This window comes from Carettochelys insculpta, chromosome 2, assembly GCF_033958435.1.
Source record: "Carettochelys insculpta isolate YL-2023 chromosome 2, ASM3395843v1, whole genome shotgun sequence".
In the NCBI taxonomy this organism is placed as follows: Eukaryota; Metazoa; Chordata; order Testudines; family Carettochelyidae; genus Carettochelys; species Carettochelys insculpta.
Genome location: NC_134138.1, coordinates 7347313 through 7367024, shown reverse-complemented (window position 1 = coordinate 7367024; position 19712 = coordinate 7347313). Strand labels below are relative to the sequence as shown.

Below are 19712 nucleotides of genomic sequence, written 5' to 3'. Positions count from 1 at the left end.
CAGTTCTGCCAGGCACAATGGTCCTCTATGCCACCGGGGAGAGGAGAGCAGGTCCATCCCAGAGCTAGATGAGCTGAAGTCACAGCAGCTGTAAGACCCAACATGGACATCCCCTACTGAGCAGAGGCCTTCAGTTGTGCCAGCCCATGTTCTGTGCTCTCCTCCTGGCGCAGTCACAGCACTGAGAGGCTGCATGGGAGGAGGGCTCGACATGACACTGGACATGCCTAGACAGACTAACCTGAAAGTGGTGGCAAAACCCTTGTCCTCCCACACCTAGAGCTGGGTCTAGCAGTTCATTCAAGTTTAATACAGCTTGCTCTGTCTACACCGTAGTACTAGAATGCATTAGCTGGCACGCATTAGGAGACATTTCTCCTCATCTGGAGTACACTGGAGAGGACAATCCAGCACTGACAGGGCTGGGGAGACAGAACAGCTATTCCCAGTGACCTGCTCAGGCTCTAATTTCTGACCCTGTATTAACAGGGACAGGTCACCTGCCCGAGCACTGACTCCATGCTGGGATATGGACTGCACCAAACCCTTGTGTCGAGCGTGCACAGGAAAGGGGATGGGGTGGATTTTTCAAAAGCACCTTGGGGATTTAGGAGCATTAGTTCTAAGCACAAACCACTGAGGTGCTTCTGCAAATGCCATCTATGATACACCAGACTCAGCCACCTCAGCAGATCTCCCAGAGGAGCGTCAGTGGCTGAGCTGGTCAGATATAGGCAGGGCTGACACACAGAGACAAGGGGATGGAGCAGAAGCACAAATGGAAGTTTGTGAAGCATTTCCAAATTCTTGGCTAGAGGCCTGTATAGAGTTATCCTCAACCTCGTCAGTCTAAACTGCAAAACAGACAGAGAAGAGTCTGCATTCTGGCAGCCCAAGGCTTTGCACTGAAAATAAAGGCTACACCATTTTTTTTTTTTTTTTACAGTCCTGATTGTTAGTACAAACATAATATTGTCCACCCGGGGGCAAGCACATTCTCATTAAATTGGCTGGTGCTCCAGTCATAAACCACACTACTGAAGACACATCAGCTTTCAGTCCTCTCTCTCCAACCATTCAGGACACACACATTACTTTGATCTGTGTGTTAACAGCTGCTGGACAAGTTAACTGTACAGATCACAACAGAGTCCACCTGGACTGAAAGCAAGAGAAGAGATGTGCTTGTGCCCAACTCCACTTGGTTCTGCAAAGGCACAAATATTTTTTATTTTCTTATACGCTATGTTGACAGACATCTTCCATACACAGTGGATGTGCTTAAAAAGTTCTCCTAGTCTGAACGATGCAGCAAGTTTCAGAGATGTTCCTTGCGGTAGCTTCAAAATCTTTAAAATGGGGGATTCTATTAAGCTCTTGCCAGCTGGACAAGCTTTTAAAGAGTGTGCACTACATCATATGCTTCACAGATGCAAACAGATGCACATTTCATAGGGAACCCATGATTACGCAGTGGGATTCAGATCTCATCAGCCCACGTTTGAGATGGCTCCATTACTCACAAGTGGTCACCTTGAATTCATACCAATCAAGACTCTCTGGCTCACCTCACCCCACGTATGCCACTTGAGATCACGTATTTTTTAAAAAATCCTTTGTACATTTCAAATCATGTTAAGAGTTTTCAAACTACAGATACAGATGGGCACGTGTGCGTGCCCACACGTTCTCCTGTCAAAGATGACTTTCCTGAAATCATTTTCTGTGCACAAAAAGGTCCCGGCAACCTTTGAGAGCTAAAAGCAAGAGTTGAGTATCCCACTGGACAGCTGAGAATCTCATAGACTTTCAGGTCAGAAGGGATCATTGCGATCTTCTAGTCTCACCTCCTGCACCTTACAGGTCACACGACCTCTGGCTGAGTTCCTGGCATCCTCAAATCATGATTGAAAGACTTCAAGTTACAAAGAATCATCCACTTACACTAGTTTAAACGGCAAATGATCCATGCTCCACGCTGAAGGGGAAGGTGAAAAATCCTCTTTAATCTGACCCAGGATAAAATCACTTCCTAAACCCAGGAAACAGTTAGACCCTGAGCAGGTGGGTCAGACAACCAGACACACACCTGGGAAAGAATTCTCTGCTGTAGTACAGAGCCCTCCCCATCTAGTGTCCCGTTTCCAGCCACTGGGGATTTTTGCTACTAGCAGTCCCTGATGGGCCACACACATGTAGGCAGTCCTGCCATCCCACCCCCTCCAGAAACTTTAGTAAGAAACCCTTGAAAAGCTGCTCCTGAACTTTACTCCTCTGACGGTTGGGCATTTGAAATCTTACCGATGGCCAGTTTATAGCTCCCACCTTCAGCAGTGTGATGTTCCCATGATTAGACCTTCAGGACTGAGATACTGGCCCTATGACCAGCAATCGCAGCCATTCCTATCCTCAGCACCAGCTGAATTAGGGATCCGGTGGTGTCAGGTAGCTGCCTGTCATTCCCCCAAGGCTGTGGGAATGCTAGAACAAGGCCCAGGGAGATGCATGGGAATGATCAAAGCAGCACGACAAATGCAATTCATCACCTTCCTAACAATCGGACAAACGTGGCAACCTGTGGAATTCACCAACGTGTGGGACAACTCCTTAGCTTAGGAGGTAAGTGCAGGTGGTTTTGTAAGCTGGCCAGAGCAGTTGTGCTCCACCTTGACAAGACAACCACCCACCACTCAACAGGGGAAGTTTTGGTCTCCTGAGTGGTTGCTGAGGACACACCTACCCTGAATGACACAAGTATCGACTTTGGACTGGAGAGAGATAGCTTTATCAAGTCCCCTCCCAGACCCCCCTTCCACTAGTGCGTCTTTAGCCTCCATCTGACACTCTTCCCTTGACCCATTATAAGCGGAGTTACTCCAGGCTGACGAGTGCAATTCATGGCATTTCAACAGCTTTCTTTCTGCAGCTTAACTGCTTCATCTTTGTGGCAGAGATAAAAAAGCCAGATTAACTCCCTGGTTCAAGAGCACTGCCCACAGCAGCCAGCAGCCGCTGAGATCAAAAGGAGCTGAACCGGGTCCAAAAGGGGTGGGAGCTGGGGAATCACGGATTTGACAGGGAAGCCAAGCACTCCACTCCACGATGCGTAGAAAAGCCTTTACAGCAGCAACAGTCCTTACCGAAAGAGCCTGGGCTGCACCGTGCCCACTGCTTGGTGTTTCAGCAGCACGCAGCCAACCTCCCAAACACGTGCTCACCCGTGACCTAAGGAATATGTTGCTAATCCCAGAACTCCTTTCTTGCCCCCATATATCAAGAGGTCTTGAAACTTCCCAGCTTTGACGTGGCTTTTACAGGTCACTGCCAGGCTGATGCCAGCTCTGAAGTCCCCTTCAGCAGAAGGGACACTTCTCTCCAGCATGGGAGACTAGGAAGGGGTTTGTGTGAGCTTTCAGACCCCCCACGGCAGTCTCTCTCCTTGCACAGATGCAGGGTGATCTCACTTCCAGTAGACATGAAGTCCAAGAGGTACTGTGGAAGCAGGACCACAGCAGAGAGGAAAAGCTGAAGAGATGGATTTGTGCTCCCTGGGCCACACCTAGGGCACCCAGTCCAGCAGCTGTCTTTGGTACAATTAGCTCCACAAATCCTTCCCAGTGTGTCCTATTTTAGGCAGGTATGACTGAGTGACCACCATGGAGCTTTCTCCATCAGCAGCTAATGGGTGGTGTTCTCAGCATCAGCTCAAGACTCTGGCCCTTTGTGAGCATTTCAGGGACCCAGGAGGGTTTGCAGCATGGTGCGGTGATTTCCCAGGCTGTTCCCACTCTGAGATCTAGCTGGGACCCATGGCCAGTTTGCTGTAACCCACTCAGCTCTGGATTAAGAAAGCGGCTTTAGAGGCTGCAGTCCCCAGGGCTGGGGGGACGGGAGGACTGCAAAAAAAAAAAAAAAATCTCTGGGCCACCAAAAGTGCAGATCTTTTTGCAATGCACTCGTAGCTCAGGGCGGTGAGCGGCAGCCACTAATGCTCCTGCATGTTACCCGGCCCTGCCTGCTGCCTGTGGGGACGCGTGGCTCCACACATTACTTTCCTCACATGTTGGGCTGGAGTTGCATTGTCACAGCCGCTGAGGGAAGCTCCATGCCCACATTCAGGCCTGCCAATGGGGAGAGAAGCTGAGAGGGCAGTTGCTTAGGGCCCAGTGATCCAAAAGGGCTCCCAGACGCTGCCACTAGTACAGGAGCAGCACCTAGAGCTCCAGGCCCTTTAAATCACTGCCAGAGTGCTTTGGGCAGCTCGGGGAGCTGGGACCACAGCACGATCCAGGTGGTGCTGAGGACTGGCTGCCTGAGGCCCCGCCCCTTCCAGGAGAATGGAGACAGCCCCCCTGCTCTCCCCTTTGCCCAGTCTGTCAGCCCCCCACCCCCACACTGCCCTCGCCTGCAGGTTCCTCCCCACAGCTCCCGCTGGCTGGGAATCCTGGCCAATAGGGGCTGTGGGGGCAGCACGGCTCATGCTGAGCCATCAGCTTCCCCGCTCCATCACCAAAGGGGACTTGTTCAGTGCAATCGTCCTACATCCCAACCCCCCACCCCGAGCCCCCATCTGCAGCTGACCCCTCTCCTAAGCCCCCCACCCTCAGTCCTGTGCTCCCTCCAGCACTCTAACACATGTCCACCCCCTGCCCCCACCCCCAACCTCCTGTCCTGAGTCCCCTTCTGCACGCCACAACCCTTAGCCCCAGCCAGCACCCCAAATGCCTCACTCCTGGCCCGCCCCCAGAGCCGACACCCTCAGTTGGAGCCCTCACCCACAGCCCCCTCCTGTTCTCTGAACTCCTCATTTTTGGCCCTATCCCTTTACAGCAGAAAGGGATCTAGGGGTTATAGTGGACCACAAGCTAAATATGAGTCAACAGTGTGATGCTGTTGCGAAAAAGGCAAACATGATTCTAGGATGCATTAACAGGTGTGTTGTGAACAAGACACGAGAAGTCATTCTCCCGCTCTACTCTGCGCTGGTTAGGCCTCAGCTGGAGTATTGTGTCCAGTTCTGGGCACCGCAGTTCAGGAAGGATGTGGAGAAATTGGAGAGGGTCCGGAGGAGAGCAATGAGAATGATCAAAGGTCCAGAGAACATGACCTATGAAGAAAGGCTGAAAGAATTGGGCTTGTTGAGTTTGGAAAAGAGAAGATTGAGGGGGGACACGATAGCAGTTTTCAGGTATCTAAAAGGGTGTCATAAGGCAGAGGGAGGGAACTTGTTCTTCCTTGCCTCTGAGGATAGAACAAGAGGCAATGGACTGAAATTGCAGCAGGGGAGGTTCAGGTTGGACATTAGGAAAAAGTTCCTAACTGTCAGGGTGATCAAACACTGGAACAAATTGCCAAGGGAGGTGGTAGAATCTCCATCACTGGAGATATTTAAGAAGAGGTTAGATAGATGGCTTTCAGGGATGGTCTAGAAAGTGCTTGGTCCTGCCATGAGGGCAGGGGGCTGGACTCGATGGCCTCTCGAGGTCCCTTCCAGTCCTACTATTCTATGATTCTACCCCAGAGCCAAAGAAACAATCCCCATCTCAAAGCACTTGCAATCTAAGTGGATTAGAAGATGCCCCTTGGGTTTTACCCTATGCTGCATTCTGGCCCCTCCGTTCTCCCTCCCGGTACCCAGTGGGAATGAGTGCTAGAAAACCAAGCACCTTCTTGTAGCCCCGCAGTTAGCACGGTGTCTTTCATGGGGTTAGTTTTAACCTCAGTTTGAAACTAAGCGCCATAAGTAGGCAGAACACTCTTCATTCTAAGGGGAGAGGGGCACAAAAGGCAATTTTATTACCACAGAACATTTCACTCCATTTTTTCCTTAATTTTTAAGTTCTGATTAAAACTTTCCAAACTAAAATGAATTATTTTCATTCAGTTTTCAATTTTAGTTCAAAAATAGTTTTACTTGATTTTTTTCTTGAAAAAGCCCAAACATTTCACTCAAACTAACCCGTCAGCAGAACACTTTGGTTTTGTCAAAATGCTGTTTTTCATCAAAAAATGGTTTTCAGTTAAAAAAACAACTTTTGACAAGCTCTTATTTTGGGGTCCTTAATGGACATTTGAATCCTTGGCACCCTGTGCCCTCCCCGCACACGTCTCTTCTCATACAGCATTGTACCATCTGTGACGCAACAAAAAGCAGCAGGAGGGTTCCTCTCGCTAGAGAAAAGGAGGAGGAGTAAGGAATCGTGACTAGTCTCCAAGTCACTGACTGGGGGTCTCTAACTTTTTCCGCCCATGGGCGAAATAAATGTTGTTATGTGCACCAAAGTAGGTGACGACCTACCGAAACACACTGCTGGCTATGGGTGCTGTGGGCATTCTGCTGATCAGCTGGACGGCGTCTGAATCTCTCCTGAGATTTTGGGAAGGGGGTGCCTCGGAAAGCAGTCATGCTCCAAGTGCCGGTATGTGGCGGTGGGTTGGGTTACATGTGCCTTTCAGGTCTGGCCATGGGGGTTCTAGCCCTGGGGCAGGCTTCAAGTGAAATGTACATTATGGTCCCTAATGGACTACTGGTCCCATCAAAACACAAGCACACCCTTTGCCAGCTAACAGTATCTTCTCCGAGGCCTGGGCTTACCATAGCACGGGTGCTGTTGCTGTCAGGGCTGGCAGAGCTGTGTGCGTCCCAGGAGCAGGCATGCAGGGGGAGCCAAAGCTGGGGTTAAGGTACATGGACAGAGCTGGAGCTACAAGCCTGAAGGTTATCAGCACAACTGTCTGAGGAGGCAGGACTGCATGCCCCACCACTGCTCCAGTTCTCCCCTTTGTGGAGCCCTGAATTCACAGCTGGGCTGTCCCTTGCCCGCGAGGCAGTACCGTAGCCAGGGCAGGGGTGCCTGGACAAAGGCATACATGGACATGGCTCTCACTCAGCTTTGGCTGATGAAGGACAGGGAACCCCGGAGCTTGTGAGAACACAACACAGAGCAGTCGCCTTGTACCTGTCTCCACCCCTGTCTTGTCTCTTTCAGCCACACGTGTCCCCTCACTCGGGGAGGTGGGTGTCTGGAGAGAGATGAAAGATGGGAGCTTCGGAAGCCTGCCGGATCCTGGGCTGTCTGTATCGCTCCAAAACATTTCCCCCTGCTCCACGCTGGAGGGTCCAGGAATCTCCCCATCTGCCTGAAGATGGGCTGCAGCCCCCCTGAAAAAGACACCCACACAAGAATGAGATCAGCAGCCCACATCAGAGCATGGCCAGCATAGAACATTCCAATATAGGTTACAATGACGCAGGGCTCCCATGAGAGCAAGGGAAGAGACTGATTAACTCTTCCAGCCATCAGGCAGGAATTGTTCCCACTAGTCTATTTCCAGAGGCTTTGCCTTCTCCGGTTTGAAAGTCCAAAGTGGCGGTGCACTGACACCTTTGCCTGACGGACAATCCCTCTGCAGGACCCCTCATGCTGCTTGTTTCTCTTAGGCTGGGAAGATCCCCTTACATCCCAGGAAACCCCCTCCCACTCCCAAAGGAAGGGGCTGCTGAGCTTGTGGCTAGACTCACCTAAGTTTGGCTAGGGACAGAGCTGAGCCGAGCAGGAATGGGGGAGGGTGGGGGTTTAAGGTAGCAGGGCCGGGGCATGAGGCTCTCTCTGCAGTCAGGATGGGGGAGCCAGCTGCACCAAGGACCTATCTCCAGCGGCAGATCTGGCTGCGCCCACATTCTCGGCTCCTCAGTGCACATGGGGCTAATGGACGTCTACAGTGAGGTGCTAAGAAAGGGAAAAGCAGCAGCAGTTGTCTCTCTCAGGCGGAGGCTGCTGCCAGCCCTTCTAGGAAAGGGGCTGGGAAGAACCCTGCTTCGCTCTCCTCCCTGAGCAGCTCGATGCTTCGCATTCCCGCCTAAAAGCAGGAAGGAAATATTTACAGCGCACTTGCCCAGGAGCCAAGAGCTGGGTGTAGTCCAAGCTTCCCCAGTCACACTAGCCAGGTTTGCAGAGCCCATCACACATTCCCTCCCCTCTGCTACCATACAAGGCAGGGCCTTGTGCTGCTGGGCTGGGTCTCAGGGCCGGACGCAGAGAGAGCAGGTGCCTCAACCCTGCCTGTCTCCAGCCAGGTGACAAGGCCTGACTGGAGGTGTGGAAGAGAAAACCCATATAAAACAAAAGATTGATGGCTGAATCCTGGCTCTCACGTAGGAACAGCCAGACTGGGTCAGACCAAAGGTCCACCTAGCCCAGTACCCTGTCTTCTAACAGAGGGCAATGCCTTATGCACCTGAGAGTATGAACAGAACAGGGAATCAAGTGATCCCTCCCTGTCACCCACTTCTAGCCTCTGACAGACAGAGGCTAGGGACACCTTTCTGCCCTGCCTGGCTAAGAGCCACAGATGGACCTAACCTCCATGAACTTAGCTAGCTCATTTTTGAACCCTGTTAAAGTCCTGACTTCCACAACACCCTCCGGGTAAGGAGTTCCACAGACTGGCTGTGTGCGTTGCATGAAGAAAAACTTCCTTGTGTTGGTTTTAAACCCAGTGCCTCCTAATTTCATTCGGTGACCCCATGTTCTTGTGTATGGAAACAAGTAAACAACTTTTCCTTATCCCTTTCTCCACACCAGTCATGATTTTACAGAGCTCTATCATATCCCCCCTTAGTCTCCTCTTTTCTAAACTGAAAGGTACCAATCTTGTTAATCTCGCCTCATATGGCACCTGTTCCAAACCTCTAATCAGTTCTGTTGCCCGTTTCCGAACATTTTCCATTGCTAAGATACAGAATGAGAGCGGGACGAATCACCAAATGAATCCAAGTCCATTCTCCAGGACTTGGCGTAGGGTTGTCTCAGATGTTCCTCTTCCTAGTGGTTTTCCCATCTCCCATTAGCGGCCCTAAGCAGCTAGCTCCATCACATTCACAGCAGACTCATCAGTGACTTGACATCCCATAAAATGAGGCTGCTGGAGGAGGGAGGTGGGCTCGCCTGCCCAGGATGCATGTGCTGGGCTGATCCCCATGTGTCTCTCCTCCTGCTGAGCCACCTCACGAGGTAACCACATGTAACGATTCCCCCCAGTGGGACACCCCACCGCTCTGCATTCCTGCTCCGCCGGCTCGCCAGCACCTACTGGAGGTTGTTAATAAAGCATTCCAGAGGAGTGATGCAGACTGCAATAGAAAAACACAAACGGAGATGGAGCCAGGGAGTGTGAGGAGCCACAACAGTGACAGACCCAGGCGACAGGCTGCTGACAGTGATGGATAAAGCCAGTCCTGCCAAGAGGGCTGCAACCGGAATTAGTGCCATACCACCTGGCTCCCTTCTATTTCAGTCAGGTCTATTAGCTCTGCCCTTACATTGACTATGCATGCAGGGCTAGACAGCTCTAGGGTAGAGTCCTCGGTCTCTGAGCCCGTTGCAGTGGCTGACTCAGTAGCAGCTATGGGGACAGTGCACCACGAAAGGCACATTTGTGGGTGTTTAAGGGGTAGCATTAGTAGCGAGGCTAACAGAAGACCAAGTCTGAGCAGTGCCCTGCCCTCCCTAGAAAAGAAGGGAACCCGGCACTGCTACTATCCTTCTGTTCCAAATGGTCAGCATCCTCCTCGGGCATCTTACCTAAGGAAGGGCATATTGGGTCAGCCCACAGGCCCACCAAGCCCATCTTCACCAGAGCTACCGGAACTGATAAAGGGCAGCAGGAAACAGCTGTTCATGGCCTCCTTCTTTGGCTCCCTCACTCCCTTGAATTCACAGCAAACACAACAGGCGGGACCAGCCCTCTCTCATCATTTGCCAGGCACTGCGTGGGCGAGGACTTTGTCAGGCTTTGCACCCAGTGCTCGTGCTGGCCCTCTCCCCAACCAGGAAAGCCAAGAGAATGAGCCAGGCAATCCCAGTGCTGGGACGATGACCCAGGGAGGCCAGAAAAGAACTAGGTAAGTTCGGGCTGGTTATATTCACCAGTGGCCAACGTGCATCTCCATGGTCCAGGTGTCCTTAAACCTCTGACTGCCAGGAGCTAGGACTGAATGACAGGGGATGGGTTACTTGGTACATTGCCCTGGTCTGGTCATTCCCTCTGGGCACCTGGCACCAACTGCTGTGAGAAGACAGGAGACTGGGCTACTTGGACCTTTGGTGTGACCCAGACTGGCCAGTCTTACAGGAGCCACACACATCTGCCCGTAACACAGGAATATGAACAGCATGACGGAACCTCCTTCCCTTCACCCCTCACTGGGCAGATGCCGGTAGGCAGCTGTAACACATTACGTAGATGATGTGGTATCTAAGCACCTCGCAGCAATTAGTCCAAATGGAGCTTGCCCTAATGGCAATAGCCTCAAAGCCGCCTTTGTGCCTCACATGACTTGCTCCAGGTCAGGCTCAGTCCTAGGAACATGCCACTGCTTCAGGAAGACAGGCAACTCCCACACTCAGCCCTGAATGGGATCAGGGACAGGCTCTGTCTGGTCTCCTCCAAGAAGGTATTTCACTGCTGGGGTTTCAGTGCTGATAATTCCCTGTCTCTCATTATGTGCATTACCACAGCTCCTAGGAGCCCCTTGTGTCAGGTGCCGTGCCGGCACAGAACATAGAGACAGACTCTACCCCCAAGAGCTTACAGTCTAAACATGAGACCAGAGATGGACACAGACAGACTGGAGGAGGAGTGCAAGGAAACAGTGAGACAATATTGTCCCTTGCACCCCAGGTCCATATAACTTTCCTCAGGCTGGCCCATAGCTGGCCGCAGTTCTGGTCTGATGAGACCACTTCTCAGAGGGGTATGAAGCTCATTCTCCACATTGGATCAGTCTCCTGAGTGGAGGCTATTAGCCCATGCCCAACAGTATGGTGAGTAATGTGGTGCGGATGCATGCCCAGGGACTCTACTGAGACAAGACGCTCCTCTCATATGTCCTCAGTCTCAATTCAAACCTTTTGCCCTGAAAGGCAGCCACTACACCTGCCTACCAGCCAGCTGGGCAACTCCCCGCATCTCAGAAACTCAAAAGACAAGGCCAGCGTCTTGGCTATGGCTGATTCTGGAGCTTCTGAACTAGGCTGGAGGTGTACAGCGTGGCACCAACTGCCCAGTCCCTGGCTGACAAAGTGTTAACAGTTCTCCTCCCTGTTATAATTCAAGGAGTTAATAACACAGGAGAAACCTCTGGGTGCCAGGCTTGGTGGATTGCCCAGTTAGGTAGCTTGCAGCCACACAGCATTATTAAAATTGAATAATCAATAGACCCCCAAGGGCACATAGGACAATGACCTCGACAAGAATCAGATAGTCATTTTATGCTGAGAGTTGCTGATGTGATTAACAAAGTACCCAGCACAACATCAAAGGCATTCTGCACACCTATTATATTTCCACATCCTTCTCCGCCTCTGCATCCCCTATCGGCTGCTTCTCCATGGGTAGGAGGGAGGCAGCCAGCTGCCCCAGGTCTGTCTCTGTCGCCTGTTCCTTGTCGTATCTTAGAACATGGAGCGATTAGGGTCTAATGCTCATATTCTGCATAGGCAGGCAGGAGATCTGGGTTCGAGGTGCACTGGTTTAACATACAGTCTGTGCACACTTGGCCTGGGGCCTACATCAGGGAGAGTTTTGAACATCAGGAGTCCAGACTAGGGTAGAAAGTCCTAGACAGCTTGGCAAGACTAGCCATCTCCGCTCAGGTCTGGATCACCTCTCGAGAGCCTCCCAGGAGATGACAGCATGCCCAAACTGCAGAATACAACTCACACAAACACACAGGCAGCACTTCTCCCACCAATGAAACGAAGCCCCTCTCCGGCAAGGGAGTCAGTAAGAGCTCAACAGCTCAAAGGGGCACTCCGTATTGAGGACAGGAAAGTGACGAAGACCGTCTCTGCTTGGAACTACAAGAGTACAAGTGGACAGAAAATAACGAGCCAGAAGAGCAGAGCCATTACACCTGAACTCTTGTCAGAAAAAGCCAGAGGCGATTCCTACAGGTGGTTGGGGGCTGGTTTTACTCCTCTTCTGAAAGAGAAGCACAATGCCTGTTAGCTCTGTACTAACTCAGAGGGAACCATGACCCCCTACTAGCCAACACCTGTTTCCAGGAAAGCTTTTTGGCGTTTCCCCTCCAAACACTGGCTTGTGTTTGTTCACAGGATCTACGGAAGTTACCATAGTAGCAGCTCCAATTTGTACAAAAGGGTTTTCAGCATGCAGATATTCCACTGCTAGACACATAATTACGAGCCCCGCACCTCAAACAAAACTGTTTGCTATGAGCCCTGCAGGAGCAATTGTAGTCTCTGAAGTCTCGTGGTACCTTTAACAAAACAGGCAGGGGTCTCCCAGCATTAGAATCTGGAGTGTGGGCTGGGCTGGGCAGAACTCAAAAGCCGTGGCTTGATTTCAGGTACCAGAGCAAATCTCAACGGATGACACTCACGAAATTGGCTTAGCCAAAAATACCCACAGAACTAGAATAGAGCTGGATTCTTGACACTCCAGGGTAAACACACCACACCATGCGCCGATGAGGAGAAGCCCAAATTATTCCTCCGCAAACCACAGACTAAAGTGACTTACACAAAAGAAAGAACATCATTTCCTGGGTTTTAACTCCTCTTACCTCACTGCCTCCTCTCGGAGGCTCTTCCAGTTTGGTGATAACCTGTCTTGACCAGGGTGTGCTGCGGTATTGGGCTGTCTCAAGTGATGCTTTCTCTGGGGATGCTGGAGTTTGCAGCGGGCCCCCTTTGGACAGATGCCCTTCTTGGAAAAGTCGGGGCACACCAGAGTATGTTTCTTCTTGCACTGCAAAGAAAATGACACAAAGCTGTGAAAAACCTCCTGGCACTGCAGCTACAGAGATGTGAACAAACGTAATGCAACTACTTGCTTTCCAAAATATCTGCAAGGAATCTTAATTAGTAGAGGCTGTTTCCTTCAGGTGGCACTAACAGATCACTAAAGAAAATGGAAAATCACTTACCCGATGATTTCCTTTCTTCACAAGATAAAGGGCTGCCCCTCTTTTCCTGCAAATATGACAGGTAGTTCACACAGGACCAGGGGTTCCAAATGCTGGGTTCCTGTAACTTTAGCCATAGATAGCTGTAAACTCTGGGCCACACAACTTTCCTCAGGGAAGAGGCCATTGTAGAGGCCCCCAAAGGGGTTAACTTAGGTGGGGTGAACTGGAGGAGAGTCAAGCCCAGAAAGAAAATCAGGAAATACACTCTCTATTCTGGGATCTTGACCTCTTCTCGCAGACCAGTGACTCCGTGAGCAGTGAGAAAAAGCAGCCAATGAACGGGTAGTCAGTAGGAAAGAATAAGGGTCCCCCTTCTTAAAATTCATCTGGTTTGGGACCGCTGCCTCGAGTGCCCTCCTGCCAAAGACGACTGCTGGTGAGATCCTGTGCAGAAGAGACTCATGATATGAGAAAGAGTTCCAGAATCACAACTGTTGAGCAGCATGATGTGTAATGACAGCAGTTTGTCTGTAGCCCTGGATGCTTTATAGATGTAGCACCTGATCCTTCTAGCTATTGAGATTTCAGGCTGTTTCAAGACCAAGCATTTGGGGATGAAATAAAACAAAGATGGCTATTTATTTGACAATTCTACAAGGGCAACTCTGAATGGTTCTTCACACATCCAGCACATGCAACCACTTTTCACCCAGGTGCTGAAGCTCCAAGGGAAAAGAAGGCAGAATTATTTACTGTGAGGTATGGGATGGTTAAGCTGCTGAGGGATTACTTGGGAACACACATCTTTTCCTTGCAGTAAAGCTTACACTTAAGAGCAAAGACTTCAGAGAACACTCCGGCCAAGGTGAATGCAGCCTAGAACACCATCTTTATTGAAAGGAACATACAGTGAATAGTTCAAATGGATGGACTGAGGGAGTCTGAATCAAAGATCTGAAATATTGGCCTGGAAGACATGCTGCTGTAGAGAACCTTGAGGCCACCAGGAAATCCAGCAAGAAGTTGCATGAAGCTGGGTTGGTGGAGCCATTTACAACTGAGACACTACAAGTGGGAAGTCTCAGGACAAATGCAGGTTGTCCAGAAAAGCCAGTACATCAGGTTTCCTGGGGCTGGCTGATTTTCATGGCAGCGCCTGACAAGCTAGACTCATTAAGGGACAGAATTTCAGAACTGTTGTCCTCTCGAGGTGTGGAGAGGAAAGTTTGGCTCACTGCTATCTCAAGTATGTTTTACAGGTAGGGATGTTAGTGGAGAAGATGGGGACCGCTGAGTAGCATCGCTGTCAGTGCCATTAGATGCATTGACTCTGGCACAAGTAGCATGGCTAAGCCTCAGGGAGGGTCTGAATTATTTCCAGTATTTGCAGGAACAGAGGTGCAGTCCATGTATCTCTTATAAGAATGGTCATGCCGGGTCAGAACAATGATCCATCTAACCAGCATCTGGTCTTCTAACAGTGGCCAGTGCCAGAGCTTCAAGGAGAGCATACACAACAGGGTGATTTGGAGAGATCCACTCCTGGCTACTGCCAGTCAGAGCTTTAGGGTCACTCCAGAGCATGGAGTTGCATTCCTGACCATCTTGGCTAATGCACATTGATGAACATCTCTAACATTAACTTAGCTAATTTTTTCTGGACCCCAGCTACACCTCTGGCAATCATGACACCCCTTGGCAATGAGTTTCACGGGTTGAGTGATAAAGTATTTCCTCTTGTTTGCATTCAACCTCCGGCCTTGGTGCCTGTTAATTTCATCAGGCCACTGGAGGCTACTTAAGTTCTTTGAGATGCGTAGTCCCTCTCTCTATTACACACGAGGTACATGTGTGGACCATGTGCCTGCGTGGGCAGATTTTAACAAGCAGCATCTGTTGGCCTGCACATGCACAGCAGATCTCCTCGTACTCCTGAGCAAAGCTATGAGTGGTAGTGCAGGTAGAGGACCCCTCAGTTCCTCTTCAAAATCCAACTACAAAGTGCAGCTGAGGTGGACAGCAGGTAGTGGACTACAGATAGGGACCACACATCTCAAAGAGCTTCCAGTTATAACCTCCATTTTTTCAAGGGCTGGTCCCTATTTGTATTCCACATGCAAGCAGACTGAAAACAGTATTCAGACTGGAGGTGGGTGACAAGGGACCAGCAGTGAAGATGCCTGCAGTACTGCAGTTCACACCACTGCATGGGTAGCAGAGACTGAACCAGCACACAGCATCTAGCAAACATGTTTGGAGCTCCATGTGGCATGACTCCTGCAGGGTGACTAGTGGGGCAGCCTGTGCTCTTGTGGAGTGGGCTATTAGACCACCATGACGTGGGATGTGAGCCTTTCGCACTCAGTAATACAACCTGAACTCCACTGAGCAAGCCTTTGAGGGGATATAGCTCAGCCATGTGACCTTTCTGTGATTGAGTGCTCCTGATGGGTTTGGTTCTTGACAGGTAAAAGGTCAGTGCATGCCTCATGTCGAGGGAGTGAAGTCTCTCTTCAGGAGAAGCATAGGGATTGGGGGAAAAAAGACAGGTAAGTAAATACACTGATTAAGGGGGAATTTGGACACAACCTTGGGTAGAATTTTAGGGTGAAGGGTGTCCTTGTGAAAGGGGGTCTGCCACAAGAGCTCTCAGTTCACTGCCCCTCCAAACTGAAGTGATGGCCCCCAGAAAGTACATGTGGGACACAGAACATGTCATTAAGGGTTTAAATGGAGGCTCAGTAAGTTTTCATGGCAGAAGATGAAGACCTCCCAGTGGCAGGGGTTCCATGACTCTGCCCCTGCCCTGTACCTGGAGATCTGGCTGGGGCATGGATGGATACAGACAAGCTCAGGGAGCCATAAGTGCCTGGGCCAGTAGGCAGCTTGAAGAATGATGCTGGCTCTGTCACGACATGCTTTTCTCAGCAGCTGTGGGAGCTGGAGGATGGGAGGAAAAGCATTTCTGAAACCACTCATCCAGGAGTGCGCCACCTTGGGACTTGTGGATGATGACTCCCTTGGAATATAGGAGATGAGGTTTTTGTTCATCTCTGATGTCAAGCAGACCCACAGAAGTGTGCTCCCCTACATTAAGATGTCGGCAAGCATGGAGCCATGATTTCCCACTTGTGGCCTGCAGAGAAGTGGCTGCTGAGGTCGCCGGCTAAGTGGGAAGTGAGTACCCAGGTTGTATGTTGCCTGGACAGTTAAGAAGTGCCTGATACACCAGGTTCAAAGCCCAGCTGCCTCCAAAGCAGGAAAGATCTTGTTTGCTCCTGTTTGTTAGTGCAGACCATGACAGTGAGACGGACGACATCACCTGGATGTGGATGAAGCGAAGGAATGGGAGAAAGGCCTTGCAGGCAAAGGAGACTGCCCAAAGCTCCATGATGTTACTATGTAGCCTGCCCCGTCCATGTGCTCTGCGCAACAAGCCGTTCAGGTAAGTGTCTGACCTTGGAAGGGACACCTCTGTTACCACGGTGACACTGGGAATGGGGTGGCAAAGGGAACTCCACCTGTACTTTGTCGGGGTTTGGCTATCAAGCAAAGAAGGTGATGACCCTGGTAGGACGAATCACTTTGGAGTTGATGTGGTGTTTGTTGAGAGTAGACCAAATTCAGCCATGCCTGCAGGCACTGTATATCACACCTGGCGAAAGCAGCTCACACAAATACAGGCTGCCATATGCCCAAGTAGCAACTGGCAAATGACGTGGGTCTCAAGCACCATAAGTGGTCACTAGCAGCAGGCTGAAAATAGGCTGTGCTCCGGGTGGTGGTAGAGGGGGCCAAAAGGAGCATCTCTGAGCTTCTGTTACTTGTGAGCAGGCTTAGCAGGACATGGGTAGAAGATGACAGGAAGAGGAGGTAGTGGTGGTCTGGGTTTATTGGTCTGTTTGTGCATCCTTCTATGGGCCCAGTGAGCAGATGGCAGATCTTGAGTTCATTAATGAGACGACTAACTCTGTCGCTAAAGAGGCTGGACTCATCAACTGGAGGTCTTAAATAATGTTCTGTGCCTGCCAAAGGAAGACCAAGGATTGCAACCGAGAATCCCTTCTCATAACAATACCAGCGGCCACGTTTCTGGATGCTGTATTTGCTGTATCAGCTGGAGCCTGAAGAGCTAATTTTGTCACCAGACTGCCTTCCTTTAAGGGGGAGAAGCAGCAGGTCCTATCGTCAGAGAACAGTTTGTCTTGCTGGGCCATCAGCCTCGAGTAGTTATGGAAGTCACACTTGGAAAGCGGGACCTGGAAGTTGGCAAGGTGATGTTGGAAGCCCACACAGGGGAAAACCTTTGTCCCCCAGAGGTCCAGTTATTTGGAGCTATTGTAAAGTGGGGTGTTCCTTAGGTATTAAGACCTTCACTTTCTGCAGTAGCCTGTACCACTAGGGACCTGGGAGGAAGGTAGGAAAACAGAAATTCAGGTCCCTTTGCTGCAATGGCATTTAACAGAGCCTCTTTGTAAGCGTAGGTGCACAGGATACTGGAGTGTTCCAGACTAATCTCACTGGGTCCATTAGGGCCCTGCTGATTGGGAAAGGCATTTAACTTGGGCCCTGAGGCTGCAGAATCCAACAGTCAGCGGTGCCCTCTGTGGGACTCATGGGGAAACCTTTTAACTTACATTTGGAAAAATCCTCCCCACCTCTCTTGCGCTGTCACCATCTTCTTAAATCTTTCCCACATTGACCTTTCAGTCATCTGGGTGTCTCCATGCCCCATCAACTCATCCTGACTCTGTGCAAGGCATCAGCTAGTGCTGGTTGGGTCGAAGGAGACCAGGCTGCAGTGATGGCCAACATCTTCACACCTGGACATTACGGACCTCTCCTCCTCACCAGCCCTATGACTAGCTCCATATAGCCACTGAACTGGAAGGGAGATGGGATGAACCTTGTGGGACCCCAAGCATCAAGACTGTTTGGGAGAAAACAGAAGGGCCTAACACCACCCTCGGGGGGTGCTAAGGAAGGTAGGAATGGAGCCACTCAAGAACAGCTGCCACAGTCTGCCATTCATTCCCGCCATGGTCTGCGTTCAAGGCAGTAACAGCTCATAACTGATGTGCCATCTTTTCTGTGAGCAGGTCCACACAGACCAACAGGCTCAAGGAGATCTGAGGCAGCTAGATATTCAGAACTCTGTCAATGAAAACAAAGCGCAGAACTTGGAGGACAGTCAGTTCATCAACCTCAAGTGATGGTTTCTTTAGCACATTACCAGTTGTGCTTCATGTGATCAGGGCCACATTTTTAACATGCACACAAACCCACACCGGCATAATCTGTTTCGTTATCACAATTACATCAGAGAGACAACCTAGCATGGAAAGGAGCAGACATCAAGGTGAGCATTTGTGGACGCAGTTACAGGAACTATGTGAGCAAGCCCAGGCATGAAGCAATCTTATATTCCAAAGCACGCATGAGACAGGTCCTGTGGCTGCAAAGTTCATGGCTGCACATGACCATAACACCGTAGAGCAGGGGCGGGGACTCTATGGACCACGAGCTGGATCTGCCTCCCAGCTTACTTTCATCCTGCCCACGGTGAGGCTCGGGGCTCACACCACAGACCTCTGAATCTTTGTGGGAGTGACGTGCGAAAGGAACCTCAACACCTGGATTTGGGCATGAGTGAGGTGAGTGGTTTGCAGTTTTTAGTTTTTTTTGCTTCTCTACTGGGAGCCAGGTCAGTGAGGGTTTTTTTTTTGTTTTGTTTTGTTTTGGCCTCTCACTTGTACGTGGCCCCCAACTGATGCTTGCGTGGGTCAGTAGCCCCCCCAGCAGAGAAAAGGTTCCCTACCTCTGCTGTACAGCCACGCAATGCCATTTCTATTTCAGCATTTGCACTGAGGATTTGCTTTATTACAACTGATTACGTAGAGAGAGAACATGTAAACAACCACTTTAAAAGTATGTTACCTGTCCAAAATTGTTAGTGTGTAAGAGGAAAAATATACTATTGTGAAAATGACCTGTCCTGCAGTATTGGCCTGGCCCGGTAGCTAGATCAGAGTTCAGCACCAGTACCTGTGAGAGTGCTGTCCTGACTTGGAGGAGAAGGGCAGTCAGAGGGTCAGTCATTTGAGGACTTGGTGGCTGAGCTTGGGGTGCCCTTGGGGTGAAAAGAACGCAGGTTCAAAACCCCTGGCTGGAAAGGTGACAGTCCTCAGATGTTCACAAAGACTGTCCACGAACAACCCTCTAGTGGATGCTCCAACGACAGCTGTATCACACAGGAAAAAAACCACCTTCTCCTCTGGAGCCAGGGGAAAATGCCCCTCTCCGAGCTCTGTGTCAAACTGCGCCGATACTCCAGCCTTTCCCAGCACCGTTCACACAAGTGGCCCCTCTCGCTTTCCAGAGTTAAGCAGCAAAGTGCAGCTGAGGGAGGGACAATTTGCAGAGCCCAGCGAGGCAGAAGAGAGCATTTCAGACATTTCCAAGGACGTGGCTGGACAAGTCAGTCAGGTGCAAACATCTTCCTGATCTACAGCTCTCCGTGCCAACTCCCTTCCTGTGGGAATGTCACTCTGTGCTAATACTCTCACTGATTCAAAATGCCAGCAGGAGTCTTGGCCATGGCTAATGAAAAGAACCTTCCTTAATACTTCCACAGGAAAGCAAAACGTGAACGTCTCCCTGAGCCTCCAAACTGCCTTCATGTCCACTGTGTGGAAATCCTGACTGTATATGGCCACTGACACCGATCAGATGTTATGTTCTGCCTTTGGCGTACACACATGCTTTCTTACCTTCTCCT

At 50.5% G+C, this 19712-nt stretch overlaps 1 protein-coding gene across 1 annotated transcript in view; it reads right to left on the bottom strand.

Moving 5' to 3' along the window:
- ZC3H3 (zinc finger CCCH-type containing 3) overlaps window positions 1-19712 on the bottom strand; it is a 369370-nt gene that overhangs the window by 38040 nt on the left and 311618 nt on the right. Inside the window, exons 10-11 of the mRNA XM_074986583.1 lie at window positions 12590-12774; window positions 6960-7162 (exon numbers count right to left, since the gene is read on the bottom strand). Coding sequence (XP_074842684.1) covers window positions 6960-7162; window positions 12590-12774 — 388 coding nt within the window. The remainder of the gene's footprint in view (window positions 1-6959; window positions 7163-12589; window positions 12775-19712) is intronic.